This window comes from Bombus pascuorum, chromosome 12 (assembly GCF_905332965.1).
Source record: "Bombus pascuorum chromosome 12, iyBomPasc1.1, whole genome shotgun sequence".
In the NCBI taxonomy this organism is placed as follows: Eukaryota; Metazoa; Arthropoda; class Insecta; order Hymenoptera; family Apidae; genus Bombus; species Bombus pascuorum.
The window spans coordinates 12458937-12482968 of record NC_083499.1 but is presented as its reverse complement, the minus strand read 5'-3'; the positions used below and the strand labels follow the sequence as shown (position 1 = coordinate 12482968).

General features: G+C 37.4%; 6 protein-coding genes across 7 annotated transcripts in view; 3 read left to right on the top strand and 3 right to left on the bottom strand.

Annotated features, from left to right (window-relative positions):
* The first annotated feature begins 95 nt into the window (after window positions 1–95).
* On the top strand, window positions 96–2688 carry LOC132912931 (DNA repair protein RAD52 homolog). Its single transcript, XM_060970765.1, has 6 exons — window positions 96–857; window positions 949–1102; window positions 1204–1352; window positions 1426–1648; window positions 1731–1922; window positions 1986–2688. The coding sequence occupies exons 1-6, from the start codon at window positions 819–821 to the stop codon at window positions 2120–2122; spliced, it is 894 nt and encodes a 297-aa protein (XP_060826748.1). The 5' UTR covers window positions 96–818; the 3' UTR covers window positions 2123–2688.
* On the top strand, window positions 2157–4295 carry LOC132912928 (ribosome production factor 2 homolog). Its single transcript, XM_060970761.1, has 6 exons — window positions 2157–2285; window positions 2389–2748; window positions 3010–3142; window positions 3215–3654; window positions 3741–3885; window positions 3985–4295. Exons 2-6 carry the CDS (start codon window positions 2726–2728, stop codon window positions 4201–4203), a joined length of 960 nt encoding a protein of 319 aa, XP_060826744.1. The 5' UTR covers window positions 2157–2285; window positions 2389–2725; the 3' UTR covers window positions 4204–4295.
* LOC132912912 (probable cysteine--tRNA ligase, mitochondrial) lies at window positions 3940–6717 on the bottom strand. 2 transcript variants are annotated; one of them, XM_060970739.1, is made up of 8 exons: window positions 6324–6717; window positions 5848–6143; window positions 5567–5765; window positions 5214–5476; window positions 4979–5115; window positions 4785–4907; window positions 4439–4699; window positions 3940–4353 (listed from the first exon to the last, which is right to left on the bottom strand). In XM_060970739.1, the coding sequence occupies exons 1-8, from the start codon at window positions 6569–6571 to the stop codon at window positions 4312–4314; spliced, it is 1569 nt and encodes a 522-aa protein (XP_060826722.1). In that variant the 5' UTR covers window positions 6572–6717; the 3' UTR covers window positions 3940–4311. The 2 variants fall into 2 exon arrangements, with proteins under 2 accessions (XP_060826722.1, XP_060826723.1); XM_060970740.1 differs by having other exon boundaries at window positions 6319–6417.
* An 81-nt stretch (window positions 6718–6798) lies between these two features.
* On the top strand, window positions 6799–9365 carry LOC132912909 (RNA polymerase II-associated protein 3). Its single transcript, XM_060970731.1, has 9 exons — window positions 6799–6909; window positions 7085–7302; window positions 7361–7492; window positions 7604–7848; window positions 7928–8138; window positions 8209–8547; window positions 8607–8903; window positions 8983–9175; window positions 9242–9365. The coding sequence occupies exons 2-9, from the start codon at window positions 7165–7167 to the stop codon at window positions 9328–9330; spliced, it is 1644 nt and encodes a 547-aa protein (XP_060826714.1). The 5' UTR covers window positions 6799–6909; window positions 7085–7164; the 3' UTR covers window positions 9331–9365.
* Window positions 9366–9523: 158 nt separating this feature from the next.
* On the bottom strand, window positions 9524–12146 carry LOC132912907 (TRAF3-interacting protein 1). Its single transcript, XM_060970727.1, has 10 exons — window positions 12012–12146; window positions 11805–11922; window positions 11608–11720; window positions 11221–11493; window positions 10753–11153; window positions 10548–10673; window positions 10225–10474; window positions 10017–10136; window positions 9869–9954; window positions 9524–9786 (listed from the first exon to the last, which is right to left on the bottom strand). The coding sequence occupies exons 1-10, from the start codon at window positions 12144–12146 to the stop codon at window positions 9636–9638; spliced, it is 1773 nt and encodes a 590-aa protein (XP_060826710.1). The 3' UTR covers window positions 9524–9635.
* Window positions 12147–13674: 1528 nt separating this feature from the next.
* LOC132912922 (paired box pox-neuro protein) overlaps window positions 13675–24032 on the bottom strand; it is a 31782-nt gene continuing 21424 nt past the window's right edge. The window contains exons 4-6 of the mRNA XM_060970753.1: window positions 16898–17144; window positions 15447–15615; window positions 13675–15252 (exon numbers count right to left, since the gene is read on the bottom strand). Coding sequence (XP_060826736.1) covers window positions 14736–15252; window positions 15447–15615; window positions 16898–17144 — 933 coding nt within the window. The 3' untranslated portion in view covers window positions 13675–14735. The remainder of the gene's footprint in view (window positions 15253–15446; window positions 15616–16897; window positions 17145–24032) is intronic.

Sequence of the window (24032 nt, the reverse complement as noted above, 5' to 3'; positions counted from 1 at the left end):
TTAAAGTATACCTTATTTTTAAAGATGTAATCTCGAAATTAACATTAGGTGATTTCTTTCATGATTTAGAAATTATTGTATCGAATATAAAATAAACGCCAGACATATATATATATATATATATATATATATATATATATATATATATATAGAGAGAGAGAGAGAGAGAGAGAGAGATAATTACGTATTGCACAGTACTTTATGTGAATTCTTCACCGCTATTTCTGAAATGAACAACGATTTAAATTACAAAATTATTGTCAGGGTGCCTATGTGCGCGGCGATCGAGAAGAAGATAACGCAGAAGAGAGACGGCAAAATTTCTAAGAAAGTTTACACGAACCGCCGAAGATAAGGTGTTGAGAAGTTATATCGAGAAATTTGGACTGTTAGTTTATGCGGCTTGCAATAAATAATTTGAAGTTACAGCCCAAGTCTTGGGAAAGTTTTCGCGTAAAATTGCCGAGAGTAAGATATCAAGAGATTGTATTAAGAAATTCAAACTATTAATTTGATACAGTAATGAATAATTTAATGCCAGTTTACATGTCTTGTCTCTGTCTCCCGAGTCATTTACCTCTCTTATCCAGCCACACCTTTGGCGAATAATTAGATAATGTATAATTTTCCATTCGCGCGTATAATCTGTCAGTTTAAATTTCGTTCTTGTTTTATGCTGAACGTTTCTAGATACAATCATCGAAGCCAACTTCACGCAATTATACTAAGAGCGAGTTCAAGCGATAGCGTAACGGTATCATATATTGCATTATTTTAAATTCGTTTAACCGTTTAGATATATATATATATTATTACCCATGATTAACGCGGTTAATTATCCGTCTTGTATAAAAATTGTAAGTATGAATCACAGTGTCTCGAGAAGATTTAGTTATACGAATTAAATACGAAAAATATAGATTACAAAAGAAAGATAATTTGTTTTAGCCATCTACAAATTCAAAACAGAATATGACAAATACATTACCACAACAATTAGATTTAGTGAAAGCACTAGCTCTTAATAATGATTTGATATTGTTAGCAAATCAAATATTTGGTGAAGGAAAATGGAGTCATAATATTACTAGCCAAACAATAGGTGTATATTTTATGGATTTTATTAATCATTCGTTTGTCTTATTAATCTTTTTGTATATAAACTTTATGTACTTTATGTAAACTTTATTAAATATATTTTAGATTTTATTGAAACTTTCATGGGTAAATATGTCTGTGGATGTGTGACGCTTCTCAAGGTCCAATTAAAAGATGGAACATTTCACGAGGACATGGGATATTGTTACACAGAAGGAGCTATGAAAGGCTTAACGATACATTGTGCAAGAATTGTATGTTTAAAATTTGAATACTTTATATTTATGTATATTATAGAAGTAGTCTTCTTTTTATTATTTTATTCAGGGTTCTCTTACAGATGCCTTTAAAAGGGTATTGTCGTGTTTTGGTAAAGAGATGAATACTGAGATACAAAATCTACCGAAAAAGTTATCAAATTCGCATATGGTTGCTGATAGTTTATTTAACGAAACAGAAAATAAAACTTCAGAAATTAGAATGCCAGAGCCATGTGCTCAATCGACTCCGTTTCTAAGTAATAAAAATGATAAAGAAAAACAAAAAACAGGTCTCTACAATTTTCTGAGCTTTTCATTTTTTATGATACGAGCTGTATTAAAATATTTGGTTGTATTGTATATTTTTTCTAGAGGATGTATTAAAATCAAAATGCCCAAATGTCGCGATGGAGCAAGTGTCTGTGGGACAAACAGTAGCAAGTTCTGTTGCACAGCCGGAGCAGTGTATCAAAATTTCGAGCGAGATGAAAAGTCACGTACAGCCTGGTGTTCCGGGTAATCAGAAAGAGCAAAATAATATTGAAATAGGAGATTCGAAACCAGGTAAATTAGGATTTATTTATTTGTTTATAGACTAATTTTAAATGAAATGTAAATAATTTTTAGCATCTGAAGAAGAACTTTTACGAAGAATGGAACGAAAACGGAAACAAATGGAGAAACAAGCAGAGTATAAGAGATTAATGAAGGAAAGAGAACAACAGAAGACTAATCAACATAAAAAAAGCAATGCAAGATACTAGTCGATAAAGTTATAAACTTTATATGAATGAGTCGTATAACCACAGTTGTATACACAGGTGTGGAAACTCCTGTGTTAAAGGTAGTTCCTGATTCGAGGACAGAAGAGTTCTTGTACCGTTTACCACACGCATGATATTGAGTAGTCAAAACAATTTCAACAAGGTAATACATAGTGGAAGTAAACAAATTAATTTCTTTTACTTTGTAAATAGGTATACATTATTTCTTCATAAACAATTCTATTTATGATTAAATTTCGCTTTAGGGGACACAACATTATGGCCTTGTGTCTCCTATTGTTTTAACTACTCTGCAGCAACGCCGCTGGTGGTGGATTGGAGAAACATCAGTCGTCGCATAATTGTGTCATCCCCCCATTACGGGAGTTTCAGGACTTGTGTACACGACAGCGGTTATAGATTATGGACTAACAACTGCCATATTGTAAACATGCCCATTTAATTCCCATCTCCCATCGAGTGTAGTTTGAATTTGTGCAAGAACACGTGTATTTGTATGCTGTGATATGTCTTACATAATAAATATACATTCAGTATTTCTATAATTTTAAAAAATTACAGTTTTTAAAGTTAATTATCACCATGACCGTGCTGCAAAGAGTAGTGTAGGTATTTTTATGTAAAATAAGGTATTTTCGTTATGATTAAAATGTATAGGTTATATACGTATATGTTTACAATTCACTTTTTAATTTTTATGCATATTAGAACTTTTATAATTTTTGTCGACTTTTATCAAACATCTGCTAAAAGTAAAGCTTTTATTAAAAAAAAAAAAAAAAAAGAAAAAGTATTTTTATACCTTATCTGTCTGTTTTGTATACGTCATTCCTACATTAGAAATGTGAATGCAACTTTTATTGCAGAAAGCCGACTACCCATAAGGGTAAACGAGCTATTGTGAAAAAAGAACCGAAATTGATAGAGGATGCTAAACAAACTCTGTGTTTCAAAGGTAAAAACACTTCACAGATAGTAGTGGATTTTATGAAAGATTTGGTAAGTTGAACTATATAAAATGGAAATGATAAAGTGACTTACGTGAATGACACGATGAATATTTGGTTTTAGTACGATTTAAAAAAGCCAGATGCACAGATAATGCAAAAGAAAAATGATATACTACCGTTTGAGGATATAACACCTATCGAAAAATTTTCTGTAAAATATAATGCGCCGCTTTTTATGATCGCTTTGCATAATAAAAAACGTCCCCACAATTTAGTAATGGGAAGAATGTACGAACAAATGTTATTAGATATGGTAGAATTTGGCATAGAAAATTATAAAGGACTGAAAAGTTTTAAAGTTCCCAAAATTTCAGAAGGAATAAAACCCTTATTAGTTTTCAATGGAGAGCTCTTTGAAAATAACTATGAGTTAAGTAGAATTAAAAATTTGTTTGTGGATATGTTTCAAAGGGAACCAGTTGAAAAGATTAGGCTTCAAGGTCTCGAACATGTTCTGAGTTTCACTGCTATTGACAATAAAATACTTGTACGCAGTTACAGGTACATTTCTTTCTTCCTTGATGTTATTCTGTACCGTTATATAAAGTTCTTTCGAGTGTAATTTATTTAATAAAATTATGTTTTAGGATACTTTTAAAAAAGTCTGATTGTAGAATACCAAGAATTGAATTAGAAGAAATTGGCCCAAGAGCAGATTTAATTTGTAGGCGTACGAAACTTGCTTCTGAAGATTTGTTCAAGCAAGCTTGTAAAAAGCCAAAAGAGCTGAAGGTAATATCTTTCATTTTGGAAATAATGATTGACAGGAAAAATAATGATCCAGTATTTACTTTCGTTCATTTGTTTATTTAATATACGATCAAACGATAGGTTAAAAAGAAGAAGAACATATCTGTGGACAAACTTGGGACAACCTTTGGACGCGTACATGTTGGAGCGCAAAATATTAATAGTATACAGACGAGAAAAATGAAAGGACTAAAAAAGACAATGGCAGAGAAGAAAGTTGAAGCGAAAAGGAAAAATATTGAAAATAGTGATAATGATAATTCAAAAAAATTAAAAACTAATAGTGATTCAGCTGATTAATAGCGAACTATTTATGTAGAATCAGCAAGGAAATAAATGTAAAAACAAGTATTTTCTTTTTTATTAAAAATATTAAATTACCATTAAAGATTTTTGTTGATATTTATATTAATATTTCTTGATACTCCAGCTAGTTTCATTTTTGCGATCCTGGAAAGACAGAACTAGAATATAAAATATATAATTTAAAAATTAAATTACTGAAATATATATATATATATATACAATGTTGTACCTTAATTATTATACCGTAATTGGAAAGTTCCGATCGTACTTCATCGCACGCCGTAAGTAAAGTTTCATCTTTCACATCTTGCTCTAAAATTTTGTTACGTACAGTACCTCTAAATTTTATCAAACATTCGACGACGCTGTCCATTCTATAATCATTTACTGTACTAGGATTTAAAATTCCGAATTTGGAAAGCATTTCTGATGTATAATTTAATACTGCAGCTACAGCAGGTATACAGGTACTACAAGTGTTCGTACTACTCTAAATTTAATACAACAGTACATTCTAAGTTCGTTGTTGAGAATATCCGAGTAAATCAATATTAGCTACTAAGTATATAATTTACCTGAGGATCATGTAACATTTTATTAACTACATTAATTAGATTTATAAGTGACCTCATGGCTTTTGCAGTGTTAAAATCATTTTCTAATGCAGTATTAATACTGATTTTCGTTTCTTCCAAACACTGAAATATTAATTCAATAATGAATATATATGTTTTTATGTAAAATAATAAAATCCAACGAGATAACTAACGCGAAATAACGTAGCTTCATCTACATTGCCAGTATCCCAATTTCCAACGGTATAACTATGACAGTCGCTAATAAAATGTTCAATTTTATGTAACACAGCTACTGCATTATTCATTACATCATCGGAAAATTGAAGTTCTGAAAAATGAATATTAAAAATATAGTTAATGAAATTTACATTTGATCTAAAATAATTTAATCATATATATGTATAAACAAATTATTGCAAACTATACCATTTTTATAATTCGAAAGTAGACAAAGCATTCTAAACTGATTCGCTGTATATTTTTCAAGGAATTCTCTTATACTGATGGTGTTTTTAAGACTTTTTGACATTTTTTCGTGTTTCAAGGACAAATATCCATAATGTACCCAATAATTAACCCACTGTTCTACTTCGTGATAACAACACGATTGTGCTTCCTCATTCTCATGATGTGGAAAAATGAGGTCTATCCCACCGCTATGAAAGTCCACGGAACTTCCAAAAATTGTGCTAATTGAAATACAAATTTTATATATATTAGCTCTAATGCGCTTTATGATACAACATATAAAACAGAAGGATTCTAATACGGCTCTCTACCTTGCAATAGTGCTACATTCTATGTGCCAGCCTGGCCTTCCAGGAGACCATGGAGACTCCCAAAATGGTTCATCTTCCTTAGCCGCTTTCCAAAGGCAAAAATCTAATGAAGATTTTTTATCAGGATGAAAACTATCCGATATTGGGGTCGATAGCTTGCCATACATTCCATATTTATGCGTATCAAAATAAACAGATCCTATATGAAGAATAATTATCATTTACGATAATTAAAGTCTATAATAAAAATAATAGCTAAATCGATACATTTTATATTTCACCATCTTTCAAAGTGTAAGCATTGCCTTTGTCTAGAATGCTCTTCACAAACTGAATAATCTGTGGCATATAATCGGTTACCCTACAATACAGATGAGGCCTTGTAACATTTAACGTCTTCATGTCTTCGATAAATTCGTTCTCATAATGTTTTGTTAGATCCTTATAATTTTGTTTTAACCCTTTTGAACGTGCTATTATTTTATCATCTATGTCTGTTACGCACATGGCCATTACAACATTTATATTGAAGTGGTCTGATAATATTCTCCTGATAATATCCGAATACACGTAAGTCCTGCGAATGAAAGTTTAAAATGTTCTTTCACATTTTCATTATTTAATAACTAAATTATTGCAAACATTATGATAGTAATATATTTCGTTTTTATGTTAATTTTAACAATCAAATAAAAGACCCTTTCCGAAGAATTTATTATTATCTTATATGCAATTAAAAAGAAAAAATAGACCTTACACTGCATGTCCTATGTGTGCCGAATCATATACAGTAGGTCCACAAAGATACCAAGTTAGAACGCCTTTATTTTTTAAAATTAACGGCACATTACATTTTGTTATGGGATTGTAGATTTGAATATCTGTTTTATATCCTGTAGGTTTCAACCATTGTGCTGCTTTCTTTAACTTTGTTTCGGTATGTATAAATTGATAGCATGCTTTTCGTATATTGCAGTAAAAGGCATTCTTCATAAATACATTCATTTCAGTGGTTTTTATTATTAAATGGGTATATTAAACGATCATTATTTTCATATAATCAATTATGATTACCTGACATTTAATTTTATGGTTAACTTAACCATAGAAAATTCGCTTCGCACTTTCCTATCAATATTAACTTCAAAGATTGCCAGATGCGAAGCGCTAGTGTTGAAAAACACATTCGAAGTTTGTTGAAAGTTTTGTGCCTGTATAAGTACTGTACAGACAGAATTAAGGGTTTGTTGTTTGAAAGATTAAGAATTTCAATGTAAATCGATAAGGCAAAAAGTATTTTGATATATAGAAATTCGTTGCGAAATTTTCCAACGTGTGACAAAGTGTAATAATCTTAATGTAATGAATTGCATAAACATTTTATAATACGTACGTGTTTAACAGTAATAGTGATGTATGATGTGAACTCAGTCAAAATTTTATTTTAAATAATCAAATATTTTAATAAATTAATAGTTAAATAGTGGAATAGTAATTTATATTTTTTCGTTTTTTTAGAAGGAGCGGAACGTAACCTAAATTTGTAATTGACGTTTTATCATTTCTTACAATTATCCTATTAAATATAGTTGTGCGAAATGGATAAATCGATCTTAATGCAAAAGCAGGTGAAGGATAATGCGGAAGATTTACAGAAAGAATTTCTTGACATGAAAAATTGGGAGCAACAAATGAGATGTAAAGATGAGCAGTTACGGAAAGAAAAATGTGGTCAGGTACAAGTTGTGATCATATTCATAGAAATATATAAACTTATAGGGATGACCTTTGTAGATCACTTTACCACCAATTAGAAGTAAACATAAAAATAAAACCAAAAATGCCTCCACAAAGAAAGATCAAGGCGACGCTAAATCGAAAAGGATCAAATCGCACGATTATTCTGCTTGGGAGAAATTTGACGTAGTAAGTTTATTACTGTGAATATGTATTGCGAATATCGAATTAAACATTTTTTTTCTGCAAAACTCGATAAAACTTGGGAAAATTCTGATTACTTGTGATATTGTTTCAAAGGATAAAGAATGCAGAAAAATAGATAATAGCGAACGATCGGATGATTCCGAAGATGAACACATGTCTAAAGAAGAATTAGAGAAAGCGCATCAAAAAGCAACAGAACATAAAAGCAAAGGCAACATTTTGGTGCAACAACAGAAATGGTCCGAAGCAATCGGCTGTTATACAGAGGCTATAAAACTATTTCCATATGACGCAGTATTTTACGCAAATCGTGCACTCTGTCAGTTAAAACTAGACAAGTATATACGTCTTTCGATTATATCTGCATATTCAATTAAAAATTATCAGACGATACTAAAATATTACACTTTTCTGTAGTTTTTATTCCGCTGAATCTGATTGTTCCGCCGCAGTTCAATTAGACGAGAGTTACGTAAAAGCTTATCACAGAAGAGCAACAGCTAGAATGAATCTAAAACAATATAAAGAAGCTAAACATGATTTAGAAAAAGTTTTGAAATTAGAACCTTCTAATAAGGAAGCGAAATTGTTGCTAAATCAAATCGAAAACAAGATTAAATGTTCAGAGGTAATTAATAACTAAGAGACAAAGTTTATTATTTAGTTAACATACTATTTAGCAATGCTATTTTGTACAGACAAGTACTATAGCGAAGGAAGGTACAAAAATGTCAACGATCGAGAAAAAAGATATTAAAAAGACTACGATTGAAGAAAAGATTGCTGAAAAAACGTGGAATAATACTGCATCGAATGTACAAACAACAAAAACCAAGAATATAATAAACACTAAAAATATGGAGAAGAGTAAATATAATAAAAGTGTTGTAAATATTAAAGATAGTACAGAGAATGGAAAAGATAATGTGACCGATACTAATGTGAAAAGGGATCCACGTATACCAGATTGGTTACCAGAGAAAGACGAAGTCATTGTAATAGAACCGATAGAGAAGCCTCCTCATTTACGTTCAAAGGTAAAACTACAACGTTAACATCCATGCTCGAAAATATCTAAAGTTTTTGTTGATTACAGAAATCATTGACGAAAATACCTATCCAAGAAGTGGAATTTGGTATCGAGCAGTATAAGTATACTAATGACAAAACTGTACATAAAAAAGATGATCCTGTACAAACAAAAGAAGATCATAAAGGTCCCGTGCAGAAAGTGGAACCGCATAATGTTGTGAAAGATAATACTTGTATCAAAGTTTCTGAACCTTCGGAGGATATTAGTAGTATTATACCTCCAATTCCGAAAACAGCTGTACAGTTTTTAATGAATTGGAAAAGAAATAATTCACCAGAATTTAGATATAAGTATTTGAAGGTAAGAACAACGTGTAAAAGTTCCAATTTTTTAATATACAAAGTGTGCATTTTAATCTAATCAGTAAATCAAATTCCAGCAATTATCAGAGGTTAGTTTACCGAAAATATTTCAAGATTCAATGGAATCGGATATTTTTAGCCAAATAATCGAAATTTTGAGAACGGAATTCGTAGGAAGGAAAAATCAGGTATTCTACTACTTAAAAGATCTCAGTCGAGTTAAGCGATTTAGAGCTCTCATCATGTTTACTAGTAACAGTGACAAAGAAAGTAAGTGTTATTGTACAAAACGTGAAATAATATAAAGCGTTGATGATATTTTTCTTCAATTTTTAGACTTAAAAATGTTGTTTGAATATTGCAAAACGGTCGAAAACGTGTCTGAGGATAAAATTTCAGCTCTACAAGATAAATATGAAATGTAGAAATAAATGCATAGTGATATGCGGGTATAAAAATATTTTTAAGTAATGTAATGACATTAAGTCATATATATATATTTTGTATAAGTGTCCCTGTTTGAATAAGCTTGAATAAAGAAACGGAGATTATTAGAATTATTTCTTAATTACTTATACTATATTACATTTCGTATTACATTCTTCGATGTTCTACGTACATATGTACAATATTTGACTAGAAGCTTAGAGGAGAATGTACACGCTTGTGTTATTTGTATTAAAGACAATGAGAAAATATCATCGTTTTATAGATTACGGTGAAATGAAATTTACACACGACCATTTAATAATGTTTGTATCCTTTGATCATTTTTCGTAATCTGCGATTTTGCTTGACATATTTTATCCAATTGTACTTTCACATTATGATCAATTTCTTTTAATGTTTCTTTCATAGGTTCTATTAATTCTTGCGTTTTCCTGAGAAAAAAAAAAAAGAACCATATACATGATTAAAATAAGCAATTTTAAACGATGCAAAACTTGATACGTATATTCTTACATTTTTTCTATTTTCAGTTGTTCATTTACTTGTCGATATTGGTTTTTCCATTCTAATAATTCTTTTTGCATGACTTCTATATCCTCCTGTTAAGAGTAACGTAAATTACACGAGCGATACTATAAAATATAATAAATCAATAAGTCACCTGAAAATAATCCAATAACTTCCCAAGTGGATTTGTTGCACGTGTTAACGTTTGTATCGTGTTTCGTAGTTTATCAATTTCTTTTGCTACAGTGTCGCGTTTCGAATTTGTATCCCATGTCTAACAACAAATATTATGTTTCACGTTACATTGAAATAGTATAATGACGTAAAGATAATATTTTATGATAACGGTAAATTGTACTTACGATATTTGTTTTTTTAGGTATCACGTCTACATTATCATTATTAACCAATTCCTTTTGCGTTTCTAATATTTGAGCAACAAGGTGTCCATGTTCTTGCGTTAATTGATCATCGGCTTTATAGTTGCCACTGTTTTCTAAGGAATCGCTACCAGTTACTCTAGTTTCCATAACTACCATGTCTTCGGCGTCATCGTCGTCATCCTTAAGATCAGAATTCTCCACAATGACGCTAATGTTTCCCATAGGGGTTCTAGAAAATAAGGCGGTAATAGTTTACATTCTCTGTAAGATCTTTTACGTACAAAGTATTAAAACGATCTAACGGTATTTCTTCGTTAACCATTAACTCTGCTTTGCCTCGTATTCTAGGTGCTGCAGGTCTGGCACTAATCGGTCTCGCGGTAGGCGGACGTAAGGAAGTTCTTGGTCTAGAATTTGATCGTGGAATACTGAAAGTATTTTATCAAGTTATCCTCGAATATTGCAAATATTAAGTTTTCATAAGATACAATTTGACGTGAACGATACCTGGTATCGTTGTTATCCGATTGAAACATTTGTGTCTCTGACATCGACCGACCAGACTTTTCTATGCTTTGTAAAGAAGCTTCGTTATTTACTATATCATTTTCCTTGTACTCCACCTTGTCAATAGTTTCATCTAACTTATCATCTCTGATGTTTGGCGCAGATTTCGATTCCGAATCAATGGAGTTTGACGTATCGAGTATTTGATTTTGTAATTCGTTATTTTCGACATTTGTTACATGCTTCGACTTGTTCTCGGATTCTTTTCGTCTTTTGTTCTCGTCGATTCTCTTATCCGACTGCGGAGTTTCAGACAAAGGTGTGGACGGTCTATTCTGTTTGAGTTTGGCAGACGAAGAGCTTCTTCTACGCGCAGATGCGGGAATTTTTTCTTGCGCTGGCTAAAACATGTAAATTCGGTTACTCTCTTTCATGTTCATGATCTAAGCGCAAGATATATTAAATTACCTCGACTCGTGGTACTTCCGCAGCTTCAACATTTTTCTGAGAATCTTGATTTTCATTTTTACGCGTTGCTTCACGTATCGTTGAATTATCTTCGTTAACAGCTTTTTTTTTTCGTTCTATAGACTTTTCTTTCGACGTCGAAGCCCTTTTTTGGGATGTTTCCTTCGACGTTGACTTTCTTTCGTCTTTCGCTACAGACGGCTTACTTCTTGAACTAGATTTGCCCTTTCCTAAATTCTTCTTGTATCGTTCGATGGCTTCCACGCTGCTTATCTGTTTAATTTGTAAAACATTTTCAACATTTTATCGCGTCGTTGGTTTTCTTATATCTATATATGTAAACGATCGCATAGTCATTTGTGTTTCTTACGGTCGTAGAATCGTTACCTTCTTGTCTAAAGCTTTTCCAATTGCTTGCAATAACTCATTCGTTTTGGCTGGTTCCTGGCCTGAGATTATCTTACTGGCTCGTACGGTTAAATTAGCGCCGGTAATCAGTTCTGAAATTATTGCCTGGTATATTGGAATAGAAGGTCGAAGAACGACGTTATAGATTTTACAAGACAAGGAAAATTATAACTTACTCACGACGTCGATCAGTTTCGTTAGATAGGCAAGTTTCGCCTCTTTGTTCTTTATATTTTCTGAATTTAGTTCCTCCTCTGTATACAAACCGTCCAGGAAACCAGTTTCGTTTATGACCTATGATACCATTCATTTATCAGTTGTAAAAGCATCGATTATATTCGTGTTTCATTTACAGGCAGAAACACGAGCAAAAGATACGTTACCGCTGAGACGATATCGTGAAGAAATCGAAACGGTGGTTTTCTTAGTAATTTTTCGGTGAGAGGTGGCTTTTTGAAGTATTTGCCGAGCAAATCTTGAGTGTTTTTAATTGTTTCAGGTTTTACATCGTCTGCCATTGTTAATCACAAATAAAACGTATCGCTGGTTACAATGCCGTTCTCGCAACCTTGCTGCCGAACTTTGTGTGTATCAAATGGTTACTTGGCAACCAATGTATGACCAACATGTACAATTGACAGACTGCGTCTGTTTGACAGAGTGGAATTTTATGAATAGCTTTTTTTCTTTTTTATATAGCAATACGAGTATTGTTATTCTACTTTTTTTTTTTTTTTTTTTTTTTTTTTACCGGCTGTTTCAATGACGCGATGTATAAAAAATAGATCATCGTGTAGAAATTTAGGAAAATTTGTATTTCAGACGAGAATAAGGAAATGGAAAGTATAAGAGGGGAATGCTATAACGGAATAATAAACATCGATATAAATATAACTACTCGGATGAAAAACGATCATTCAGAGAATTAATCTTACGATTAAACCGAACGAATCTACCGTTCGTTCAAAATTTCTTCTCCTCTTCGTCTTTAAAACGCCGTAAGTTTAACAATTTAAATAGCCCGAAAGAAACTAAAATATTCAATCTACCTGTAATTAAATTATTTTAATTTGGTCGTATAATCTTGCAAAAATTTGAGTCTAAAAAGCTTACATCCAGCGAATAATAATTAAAAAGCGTTATTTTTAGGTTCTCATCTGCTCAACTTCCTGTTATCATTCAGGCTAATAACTGGATGAGGACGAGCGGCGGACGGACGGAGGAGCGGAGCGGGCTACGAAAGCTGGAGACTGGTGCGCGATCGTATAGCAGAAAGGGAGACGGATAAATCAGCGGACGTCGAGGCGTTAGCGTTTTATAGTGCATTAATTAGTCCGTGATGAGGAGGCGGATAAAAAGTTTTTACAACGTTATAAATGCAAAAGGTGGATAGGATGGTTCGTAAGACTCGTGGGACGCGATCCGCCATTTAATTTCACCTTCTTTTTACGGTGACCGTCGTTCATGTCGTATTTTACAAGGTATGTATACGCGGTGGTGCGTCCGCGTATGACACACTCAGGCCGAACCGTTTATGGCTTTACTACATCCTCGCGCCTCCGCTGTTTCGCGTTACCGATGCGTGCTTTATTGCCATCGCTTTATTAGGCTTTCGTTTAATTGGCCGGCTGTATCGGTTAAGCTTCGCATGCTTTCCTCGGTTATGGGCTAATCGTGCTTTCTAACGAGCTTCGTCTCTTCTTTTAGTACGTTCTATCCACCTTTTTTTATGCGGAATTAGAGCCGCTTTACGATGCTTCGCTAGATGAGATTCCTATCCCTAATGGATCATTCTAGATCGAATTTGCGCTTTTTTCGTCCCGATCGACGGACAACGTTTATGTTGTCGAAGATGCTTGCCGATCGAACGTTAAAGATATTGAAAGAACGAGTGGTGGATATTTTTGTCGACGAACGGGGCAAATATATCCGTATAATAGGTATGTCGGAAAGAGAAGCAGGCAAAAACGATGGATTTGAACGATCCGGGTACCTCTTGCCTCGGCACGATGGATTAAAAAAAAAAAAAAAGGATCTCTTTTATTGTTAAGGTTACTAGCCGTTTCACTTTATTAGAATACGTCAAAGTTTCTCTGACTAAATTAAAGTTAAATATCGTACATAATAATATGGCATCGTCCCGCTCTCAAAACGAAATCATACACTACACGCAAATTACACGACAGAAAATTCTCAGTATTCGGAGATCGCAAAACCGATCCTATCGAAAATCATCGAAACTGATAAAACACCTACGCGAATGAGTTTTCTTTATCGTATTTTAACGTCCCGTTATTACGCATAATATCGACGATCTCCTTTCTTCTTCGAAAAGATCATCGACGGTGTCGGACGCGGAAGAACGAATAAAAATAATTTAATTATAAATTATCTTAACGGACTTACGTTTAACCTACGATATTGCGGTCAACGATACATAATCGACGATTCATACTAACGTTACATATAATTTATACTTTTTCTCCGTATCGATAGTACAACGACGATCGCTTTAATTTTCGAGATTTTCGCATATCTATAAAGGTGTACCGATCTTATCAACCTTTCTGTTTTTATTCCCTTTGCAACGTAATTTCTCGAGCGTCGAACTTGGCGTTGTTCCACCTTTTTGCTAAACTATGTTACATTTCTCTTTAACGGACGTAGTTTAATCCTCTTAAAACGAGAGTTTAATAAATAAGTTTTGTACAAGACTAAACGGTTTCTCAACGATTCGTTATTCCGAGAAAGAAGTATTTTTCTAAATAAAGTATTTAGAAGTTTTTTTTTTTTTTTCTTTATCGATAGATCGGAAAAATACAGAGCCACGAATATGTAATATAAACCTAGCCCAATTTCATCGTCGCAACGTTCATCGATCGTTCCAACCATACATCTTCCTCTGTTCCAGCCCGTCCATCCATTTCGTTTTCGATCAGTCGCATCTTCGTTCTCGACGTTCATCATCCAAACACCATCGTCCTTGATTCCGTGTAATTTCTCGAAAATTCTCCCAAATCCAGACGATCATCTTTTAGCCTCTATCTCATCGGATCTTGAAACGTTCTTCTTTCCCTCCGTTTTATTTATCTCTCGGCCGCGATCCTTCAGATTTCCTTGTTCAGGATAATTCCACAGGGTTGAACCACCCCGAGATTCGTCAATTTCGGCCTCTTCGAGGTGCTTTTGCCTTCGTCTTTCTTCAGGAGCTCTTCTATCGAGTAAGGATTCCTTTTTCTCTGAGGTTGCGCCGGTCTTCCCTCGACCGCCGCTTCTTTGGCCATGGTGCTCTGCTCGTTTCCCGTTTCCAAGATTCGCGGAGACGCTATTTTCTGCTTGTCACCGTTCGTTGGCGGTGGACTCTGTCGATTCTCGAGGTTTCCGGACGAGCCGGACGTACTGTGTCTCACGAACGCGCTACGATCGCTGCCGATCTTCTGGCCGAGTTCTAGGATTATAGGCGAATTTTGGAAAGGCTTGTAGTGGTCTTGGGACTCTGTGTTCTCGTCCAGGTCGCTCTTGTCCAAGGAGTCGTCGCTGCCCGCCATCGAGCTCGAGCTGGATTTTAAATCGACCTGGTTCGTTGGTCCGCTTTGTTCCGACAGACGTTCCACGTCTAACGATCTGCAACGGATATCCAACGTTTAATCGAAACGAACGCGCTGATGGATCGATCGTACGCAACGCGAGATAATAAGCAATGTCTTCGTTACCGATCCGTTCTTCGAGATTTAATGAAAAAGAAAAAAAAAAAAAAAAAAAAGTCCAATTAAGGACCACTCGAGGAAACAGAAATCGGTCAAACAACTTGGACTTACGTGAATGATTGCATTCCATGATGCAAGTGTAGCGTAGTTGCTTGATAAAGAGACGAGTAAAAGCTCGGATTCCAAGATGGTGCGCTGGTATTACCGGAAGTCGTGGAAATGTGCAACGGTCCCAGTGATCCCGGATAAAATAATTGGTAATCCGTTCTCATGAGTGTGTCTGAGGGTAAAAGTAAAATACATTTTATAAAATACAATTTAGCTCGTTAACGTTTAACGCTTTCGTCGTATTATCTCATTTTATTAACGTCTTTCGTTGCTCTTATTTGTCGCAGAGCTAGCCATTGCGTTAAACGGCCGCGTTGCACGAGACGTACAAGGTTTATTTAAGGCCTTACCTAATGTCTATATCTTTACGTAACTCGCGTCACTTTAAAGTTTATACGATAAGGGGGAAACAAGAGGAGAGAAATTTTGACTTGCAACCGATACGGCGTCGTTTGCATCGTTCTCGACGAGATCATATTGTTCCATCGTTGGAAAATTTGGCGAGTTCGAGCTGGTTTCAGTCGCGCGTTAAACGTTCAAAGCATTTCGAAGTTCGCGAAAGATGGAATTGTATTGTCGCCGCGAAAATGACTGATTTATCGGAGTGTTAGAGTTACCAAGGTCGTCGGACCTTGCGATTAACGTTAAAACCGAAAGAAACACCGGCCGTGCAACAGGACGAACGTATCACGTTCGATCGACACAAATTTCGTGACGCAGCCTCGTTCTCGGTAGGTGAAAAAGAAGACTACGACGTTATAGACAATTTACGGTATAAACGAGGTAAATTTCGAGGCAAATTTCGAGTTGCTTTAAGGGGTTGCGTGTCGTTCATCACGCTGCAGCACGCTGACGAGTCAATCGGCCACAGGGTATTTTACGAATTCTTCTTCTTTTTATTCCTTTCTATCCTTCCTTCTTCCCCCTTCGTTCGTCCTTTCTTTTCCCCCTAATCGTTGCATCGTTGCATCGGTCGCTTCCTCTTCTTCTTTCTCTTGTCGCTGCTCGTCTATATGGAAGCGATTCGTAAAAAGGACAAAAACAATGGAACAAAATTCGGACAGTGATTCCGAGATACGGACAGATGTTTAGGGGATCATTAGCCGGTAATGGCGCACTCGCGATGCAGCTTTCCTTCGCATAATGAGCCGATTTCGACGTTTGACTACGATCGTTCGAAAGTTGGACGATCAGCTGACACTTTGGTGCGATTATTTGGTGCGATCGCGATCTCTTTCTCGAGAATTCACGCGATTACGCGAGGCCTCGTTGCTCGTCGAGTCTGCGAGGACGAGGACGCGACGGGCCGATGGCTATTTCGTAGAAAATCGTCTCGGCGTATCTCGAATTTCAATTTCAACGGGCAATTTCTTTCTTTATCGGAATCTGCTATTAATTTAATTTATCGCGTTGATTTATTACCATAGTGTCAAGTATTTGGCGATAATTCTCACCTCTATTGGCGACGTTCGAGGAAACTTGCGAGGCGTACGTGCTGGGTGAACCACCCTCGATCCCCGTGTGATCCGTGTGAAGTCCACCGCCTCGGAGAATTCGATTTACCGAGGAGACGGAGGGTAAACTTTGAGGATCGCAAGCTCCTTGTCGCGCCAGCTGTTCTCGGATCTCCCAGGCGAACATGGTTGGTTGTTCTTGTTTCATTCGTAAAATCTTCTTCACGACGGTGGGGGTGGCCACTTGCTGCAATAAATCGAAATTACAAGCGTACGAATTAAAGGAAAGATTCGTTTGGAAAGACACGGAAATCCTAAAGTCGTGCTATCATCGTGTCGTATCTTCTTCGTATTCGCGATTAGGAAAAAGATTGACCGGCAAAGCATCGAAGACACCGATCTTTCGAGATATTCGCGCGAAAGAAAGTTCACAAATTGTCTGCAAGATTATTGCTACGCACGCCCATATTTAATACACGTTCTCCGTTGGGTAACGTATTCATCGAGTTTGTCAACTTTATTAAACGACCATACTCGAGGTTTAACGACGCGCTGCTGCGATAAATGTCAATTAACGCGGCTAAATTTGGCGATTTTGCATAAAATATAAGGGCAGGTATACGAAAGATGGCTACCCGTAGCAATGTTGCAAGATAGCACCTGATTCTTCGAAAAGAGGCGCGATTTACATCGTCGTTATTTCGCAAACTTGAACGCCGCTGTTCGCGATACTCGTCGGGACATGACGCGATGTTATCGATTCGATATCGACTCCTCTATCCCTTCGTAATTTCTTCTCGCCATCTTCCTTAACCGAATTATCGGATTTTATCGACGATGCGCGATAAAGTCCTTGTGGCGCGATATACGAGTACGTCCGATCTTTTTCTCACCAGCGAAGAATCACTTTGTGGCAAAAAGAAACGTAAAATGTAACACCTGCAAGGTCGTACGTCTTTTCTCACACTCATTTTCCTTTTTAATCGTTTTTATCTTTTTGCTCGGGAATCGAACAGGTATATCCCTTCATATTCCGCGCCTTTGCGCCTTTAAATCTCCTACGAACAGCAGAAAAATCTAATTACGACGAATATTTCTTCACTTTCGGTGTTTTCGATGTTCTTGCGTATCGACGTGGTCTAAATTCACGAAAAGCGAAAGCGTATCTCCGGAAAATGCTGTACGTTCCACGGCGGCGAAGAGAACTCGGCGTTTCATTCGTTTCGGTCGTACCATGTTCTAGCGTTATCGACGATTCTCGTTGCTATCTGGAACATCTTTCCGAAAATAAAATTGAGAATAAAAAGCGTTTTCTACCGGCGCTTTCTGCTCCGCGGTGCGAGAATCTATCGGACCGAAAAACGTTCCCAAGGGACGTCGCAACGTTTGGACGATCGCCGACCGTTGTCGATCATTAACCTGGTGGTTTTTCCATCCGGTTGGGGACTCGACGCTATCTCGTCGACAAATTAACGCGAAAGTGGTCACACTGTCGTCGAAAGGGGCAGCAAGCAGCGGCCATATGTCGTTCACAGGTGAAGCACGCTGGTTGCGCCGGTGGATCAGATAACGGGTAAAGATGGCAAAGGTAGGTGGGTAACGCGTACCGCGCTTTATTACAGTTTAGCCCCGGTTTACCGAGGAGGCGGGCTCATCCGTTCCTCGCAGACGCGTCCCGTTTCTTTTTGACGGTCCCTTCGAGTGGGCCCAGTGGTGCTCAATCTGGCCACCGTTCATTTGACTTGCTAATGAAGTTGCGCGCCCGGGCCCCGGATAATTTTATGCTAACGCGATGGAAATGTTATTCGTCGTACACAGATTTTCGAGATCGCCGATTTCTCTGGGGCGGCCACGCCACCGACACCAGGCAGAACGATACCACCAAGAGGGTGGGGATCGTTTCTTGTCAGATTTTCTGTGCAGGGGGCATCGAGTATGTTTTTTCTTTTTTTTTTTTTTCCGTTCTAAGCTCTTTTTCTCGTTATCGTATTTTATCGCTATGTTATTGCTATCGCTTTTATATATTATTTCGTTTGTTTTAACTTCACCTTGATATAATTCGTGATCCCTTTTTAGTTATTTTAACTCGAATCGTATTACGATAAAGGAATAAAAAGAACAAGGCTAAATAGCACGCAGTTTTCGATACACGACGTCACGCTCATCGACGACGTGGTTCGTGTTTCACGAAATTTTCGTTTCGTCGTCCATCGACGACAGTTTCCCTACTTTCCATATTTTTTAAACGTCTGGATCGTGCATCGGTGGCGGTAAACTTATCGATATACACATTTGCATTATATATTGTAGGTTCCGCGTCTATACGTGTTTCCGTATAACGTTTTCGTTCTATCGTAGCTTGTTTAACGATAATTGTTAATGTTAACTTTCATCGAGATATAGAGAGAAATGACGCGAGTGTAAGGTATCGTTCGTCGCGATACGTGGCTGGGCGCTTGCGTTGGTTACCAAATTATACCTTTGGTTACCTGGTAAATTACCTAAAGCATGTAACGCGAGAGTGTCGTAATAATTCTCGACTCGTTTCAAAATGTCCTACCAAACGACTCTAATGACTCGTAGAAAATATCTTGGTAACGAAGATTTAACGAAAGCGTATTAATTTGAATAAACGATATCAAATCGTACTTCGCATTACATAGCTCAGGAATTATAAAACGTTCTCCTAAAGCGTACGCTGTAAAATATCGTTTGACGTTGATCGTTCGAATTGATACACGTTCGTCGAATCGTTATTGCCGAGGAACGCTCGAACCGCGAATCTCGATCGATACTTCGGTATGGCGGTCGCCGATCGAACATTCCCTGGAATCTATTCGTCTTCTCTGAACAAGAGCGCACGTTGAACGATGGGAAGAGCGGCCGGTATGTGTCTGTCCATTGAATAGGGCCGATATGGGAGCACCACTGTTAGGCAGAACGTTTAAGGGGGCAGCCGTCTCCCCGTCCGCCTAATAGTTTCAGGGGTTAGGACAAGCATCGCGTGCTCCCAGGAGCATCTCAGATTCTAATCTGACACTTCCGTCGTCATTGCCACAATTACCCCGGCCCACGATATACGTGTCCTAATGCCTACCCTCTCGCGTTGTACCGCGTACCCTCGAGCGGCCCCCGAGCGGTCGCTACGGCTTGGTTCCCGGCGACGTTCGTCGACGGTGTGTCTTTCGTGTGCGTGCCACATCGCACTACGCCGCACCACGCCGCACCACGCCGCACCACGCCGCACCACACCGCGTCACAAAGGAAATTGGTCGCATGGACATCTGGCGCTAAACGTTAGATAACGTAAACTATCGAACAGGTTGACCAACTCGGTAATTACTGTTCGAAGGGCCGTACTCTGTCCCTTTTGGTATACGGGGTTGCTCCAATTGTTGTTCGCGATAAGACGCGCGTCGAGATGGCTTAATAACATCCTTTCTTCTTTCTTTTTTTTCGGGGGACGAACCAGGTACCCGAGCATTTTTTTGGCCGATCGTCGCCAGTTCTCAGCGATCGTTTCGATATCAACGTTCGTCCGCTTCCTTTTCGTCGGACAGTTGCGCGATATGTTCGGCTCAAGGGTGGTACGAATTTGTCGTTGAGGTTGACGGTTAAAGGTGGTTGGAGGATTTTCAGGCGCGTTTCGCTTTAACTTTTAACCGGCGCGATTTTTTAACCTCGTATCAACCGTACGATGGATTTTACTTGTACCACGATTATAACTTAACTTTCGTTAAGTCGTAATATCGAATAAAAGTCGAATAAAAGAATGTCAAACGTAGAAAGATCGAACCAACCAACTTGTGGAGTGGATTAACCGTTAAGGTTACAAGAATAGCCGATTGTTAGCGGTACTTGTTGAAATATTAAAATACCACGAACGTTTCTTAATACCTTTTCTATACTCAAAATTGTTCGTTTAAAGTTTTTGATCGTCGAACGTTAACGACTATTTACTGGAACCGGTATCAGCTGGTATTTAAATTATATCGAAGGTCGCGAATTTTTGTCGATTAACTCTCTAATCAATTTGTTACGATACGATCGCAAGAAAGTTATCGATCGACGAGCCGCGTTAATTAGCACGTTGATCCGTAAACGGAACGAGCTCCGACGCGCGCGATCGCTGGCTGTTTATTCTCGTGGTCGTACAACGTTTAACCGGCTGTTACTAAATCATGCATCGAGAAATAAATACCCATCCGTCAGAAAGCCGAGGCGCGACTCGTCACCGTGTTCGCGCGAGATCTTAATTACCAGATAAACGGAAACGCTTGTGATGGAGGAACGGAAATCGTCGGGGGAAAACGAGCGTTCGCATGCGACAATATTTATGACGTATTCTTCGAGAGAAGTCTGACGAATGTATCGAACGATCTCGCGGAATTAACCGTGCAGGAGGGCGATTATTATTACAGGACGCGCGCGTTCAAGGAAAAATAAGCGTTCGATACCGAAATACCTCTCTCACGACTTTGCGATCGCGTTATTAAAATCAAAGCGATCAAAGTTTCTTGTAAAATTGGATCGTTAATTGAAAATAAACGTGGAATACGTACAGCGTATACAGATATTTATCGTTAAAGCGTCGAAACACGTAAGCCGATTTGCAGCAATCGCGCGCGAACGTTATTAAAATCTACAAATTAACGAGAAACCTAACGGCTGAAAGGAATACTTGTCCTACTCTCTTGCACGATCGACGAACGGTAGATTTGAATTATTTGTTTAAATATAATTAAAAATAATTCTCCGTAGGTAATCCGTACAGTTTGCTTTATCGAATTAGCTTCGATGATTCGATAAAGGGAAGGCGAGAAGGGACTCGAGTAGAAGAGACGATTTTCGGCGTAAACTCCTTCACCTCGAAACGTGTAATTTCGCGTATCTTAAAACCATTACGGCGATTTTCATTACACAGCCAGGTAATAGCGTACACGCGGGCAACGAATAGTACGCGTTGGTGAATTAATTCCGTTCGATGCGTATCTACGGGAGAAAACGCGGTAATTCCAGGAAGGAGTCGTACAACGTTTTCCTGCTTCGAAGGAACGGGTGATCAAAAAATTTCGTGGATCGGCGCACCTGTGGCCGCGACGGCGGGCCGTTGTGCAAACACCGAAAACGAGAAAAAAAGAAAAGGGGAAAGGGGAAAAGAAGGAAGAAAGAGGCAGAAAGAGAGAGAAAGAGGAGAGAGAGAGAGGAGGTGATCGAAAGAGGGAACCGTACGATCGCGGGTACGATTTTCTTCGCGTTCCACTTTATTATCGGGAAGGTTTCGACGGGGCGTACATTTTTCATGAGACGATTTCCTCTGCCGTGATGCGACGCCATTATCTGACGCCGTATCGCGCCGCTTCCAGCACGTATGTACATACACGGACTCGAGAGATAACGAGCAACCAGGACGAAAGTAGCTTTACACGGTTCGAAAACCGCGCACACCACACGGTGGAACACGTGTAGATCGAGCGGATAGTTGGACAATTAATTCGCAAATTAACCGGTCGATTGGAAAATAATCGGGCCTGGCTAACGACCGTGACGGATTTCCTGGAACGCGCCGCGACGACCACCGGTCGTGTCGGCGAATACAATCAAGATACCGGCTTGGTTCGAGCGTAATTTCCCTTGTAATTTGTAATTTGCGAATAAAAATACCGACGCTTTTATCGATGACGAGTTTCGCTGCGCCTATCTATTCTAAGTCTGTGTTATAGTTTAGCGTTTGCGCGCTTCTGCGTTTTTCTCTGCTGGCAATTTATTAAAGATCCGGCCTTTTTATCGTCCACAGTTTGATCGGAGATTCCAGCTTTATAATATTTTACGAGTACGCCAGCCTCTGCATATTTATCGCCTGTATAGTCACAGCGAGTATAACACATCAATATATATATATCAAGCAAAAGCTAAAGATTATAGGAAATTCGATAAATTTGTATAGTTTTTGAGAGTATTTGTACGATTTAATTGTTAAAGAATGATCATTGAGAGATCAAACAAAGTTAATAAAGTTGATAAAAGCAGAAAATTCCTCGCCGTATCTAGCGTAACATTTATCGAAAACGCTAAAAATATCGAAATTGTTATATAAAATTTAATTACGTTATCGTATTACCAATTACGTTATCGTATTACCAATTACGTTATCATATTACAAGTTGTCGGAAAAATCTTCTTTATATTTGTATGAAATACGTGTACCGCGACGCTCGTCCGATTCCTAATTCTACCGATTTTTCATATAAAATTGAAATATTAAGACAACGCATCTGTAAATCGTCTTAACGCGGTCCAAATGAAAATCCTTGCGCGGTTAAATTTCATTTACGTTTCACTGGAAGCTTTAACGCGAGTCACGTCTGACGTATCATCGACTCGAACTCCTTTCGCCGCGTGAGATTTAATCTATCGGGCTGATTCTGTTCGAGACACGACGCGCTCGAAAGACGGTGGCCTGCCGTTTCATCGACGGTCGACACTTACCTTCCGTTACTTGGCAAAAATTTTCCGCCGAGTTATAACGGACGTTCGGCGAAAGCGGCGTTAAAAGTGGCTTTCGGAAGAGGGCAATCGGATTAAAGCTACCGTGTAATTAAGAGTCCTTTGGCTCGAATTCATTACACACGATTACCGGTATTTCGTCCTTCTTCGACTCGCAAGCAGAAACATCGGGTTAATCGAGAGCTAAAGCGCACCATGTGTATACTTATCAAGATGTACCGAACATCTCCAAATATCCCTAATAACGTTTAAATAATACGACGGTTCGGAGGTTTTAATCGCCGCATTCAACGCCTCGTTTTTACGGAATTTAATTACAAGCGATAAGGAATACGCGTAAACGAGACAGCCTCGCCTCCAATAAACGTAGATAATACGGTTGATCTTAAAAACGTAAAACACGGGGAAAAAGAAAAAGTCAATAGGAAAGTATATCGTGCAAATACGTTTCGTAAAGAGCTGATAACGCGAAAAATCCACTAAAATCAAAATCAAAAGTACATCGGATCTCGTGGGAACGTCTTTCGTTTGAAAATCAGTTGAACGGTTTTGTCATCGAGTAATCACGTCTGAGCTTTAAGACGACGCGGCTTATCTCAAAGTTAAACGATACCGCGAACGAAGCGCT

Bases quoted from the DNA above. Each gene is read 5' to 3' on its own strand.
- LOC132912931 (XM_060970765.1), top strand. From the start codon at position 819: ATGATTAACGCGGTTAATTATCCGTCTTGTATAAAAATT. The intron at 1,103-1,203 runs GTGTATATTTTA...AATATATTTTAG, and splicing joins TATTACTAGCCAAACAATAG to ATTTTATTGAAACTTTCATG. The intron at 1,353-1,425 runs GTATGTTTAAAA...TATTTTATTCAG, and splicing joins CGATACATTGTGCAAGAATT to GGTTCTCTTACAGATGCCTT.
- LOC132912928 (XM_060970761.1), top strand. From the start codon at position 2,726: ATGACCGTGCTGCAAAGAGTAGT. The intron at 2,749-3,009 runs GTAGGTATTTTT...CTTTTATTGCAG, and splicing joins ACCGTGCTGCAAAGAGTAGT to AAAGCCGACTACCCATAAGG. The intron at 3,143-3,214 runs GTAAGTTGAACT...ATTTGGTTTTAG, and splicing joins TGGATTTTATGAAAGATTTG to TACGATTTAAAAAAGCCAGA.
- LOC132912912 (XM_060970739.1), bottom strand. From the start codon at position 6,571: ATGAATGTATTTATGAAGAATGCCTTTTACTGCAATATACGAAAAGCA. The intron at 5,766-5,847 runs GTGAAATATAAA...TTCTTCATATAG, and splicing joins TGCTTACACTTTGAAAGATG to GATCTGTTTATTTTGATACG. The intron at 4,354-4,438 runs GTACAACATTGT...CTGTCTTTCCAG, and splicing joins ATTACGGTATAATAATTAAG to GATCGCAAAAATGAAACTAG.
- LOC132912909 (XM_060970731.1), top strand. From the start codon at position 7,165: ATGGATAAATCGATCTTAATGCAAAAGCAGGTGAAGGATAATGCGGAA. The intron at 7,493-7,603 runs GTAAGTTTATTA...ATTGTTTCAAAG, and splicing joins CTTGGGAGAAATTTGACGTA to GATAAAGAATGCAGAAAAAT. The intron at 9,176-9,241 runs GTAAGTGTTATT...TTCAATTTTTAG, and splicing joins TAGTAACAGTGACAAAGAAA to ACTTAAAAATGTTGTTTGAA.
- LOC132912907 (XM_060970727.1), bottom strand. From the start codon at position 12,146: ATGGCAGACGATGTAAAACCTGAAACAATTAAAAACACTCAAGATTTG. The intron at 9,955-10,016 runs GTGACTTATTGA...TACTCTTAACAG, and splicing joins AGTTATTGGATTATTTTCAG to GAGGATATAGAAGTCATGCA. The intron at 9,787-9,868 runs GTAAGAATATAC...TTTTTTTCTCAG, and splicing joins CAACTGAAAATAGAAAAAAT to GAAAACGCAAGAATTAATAG.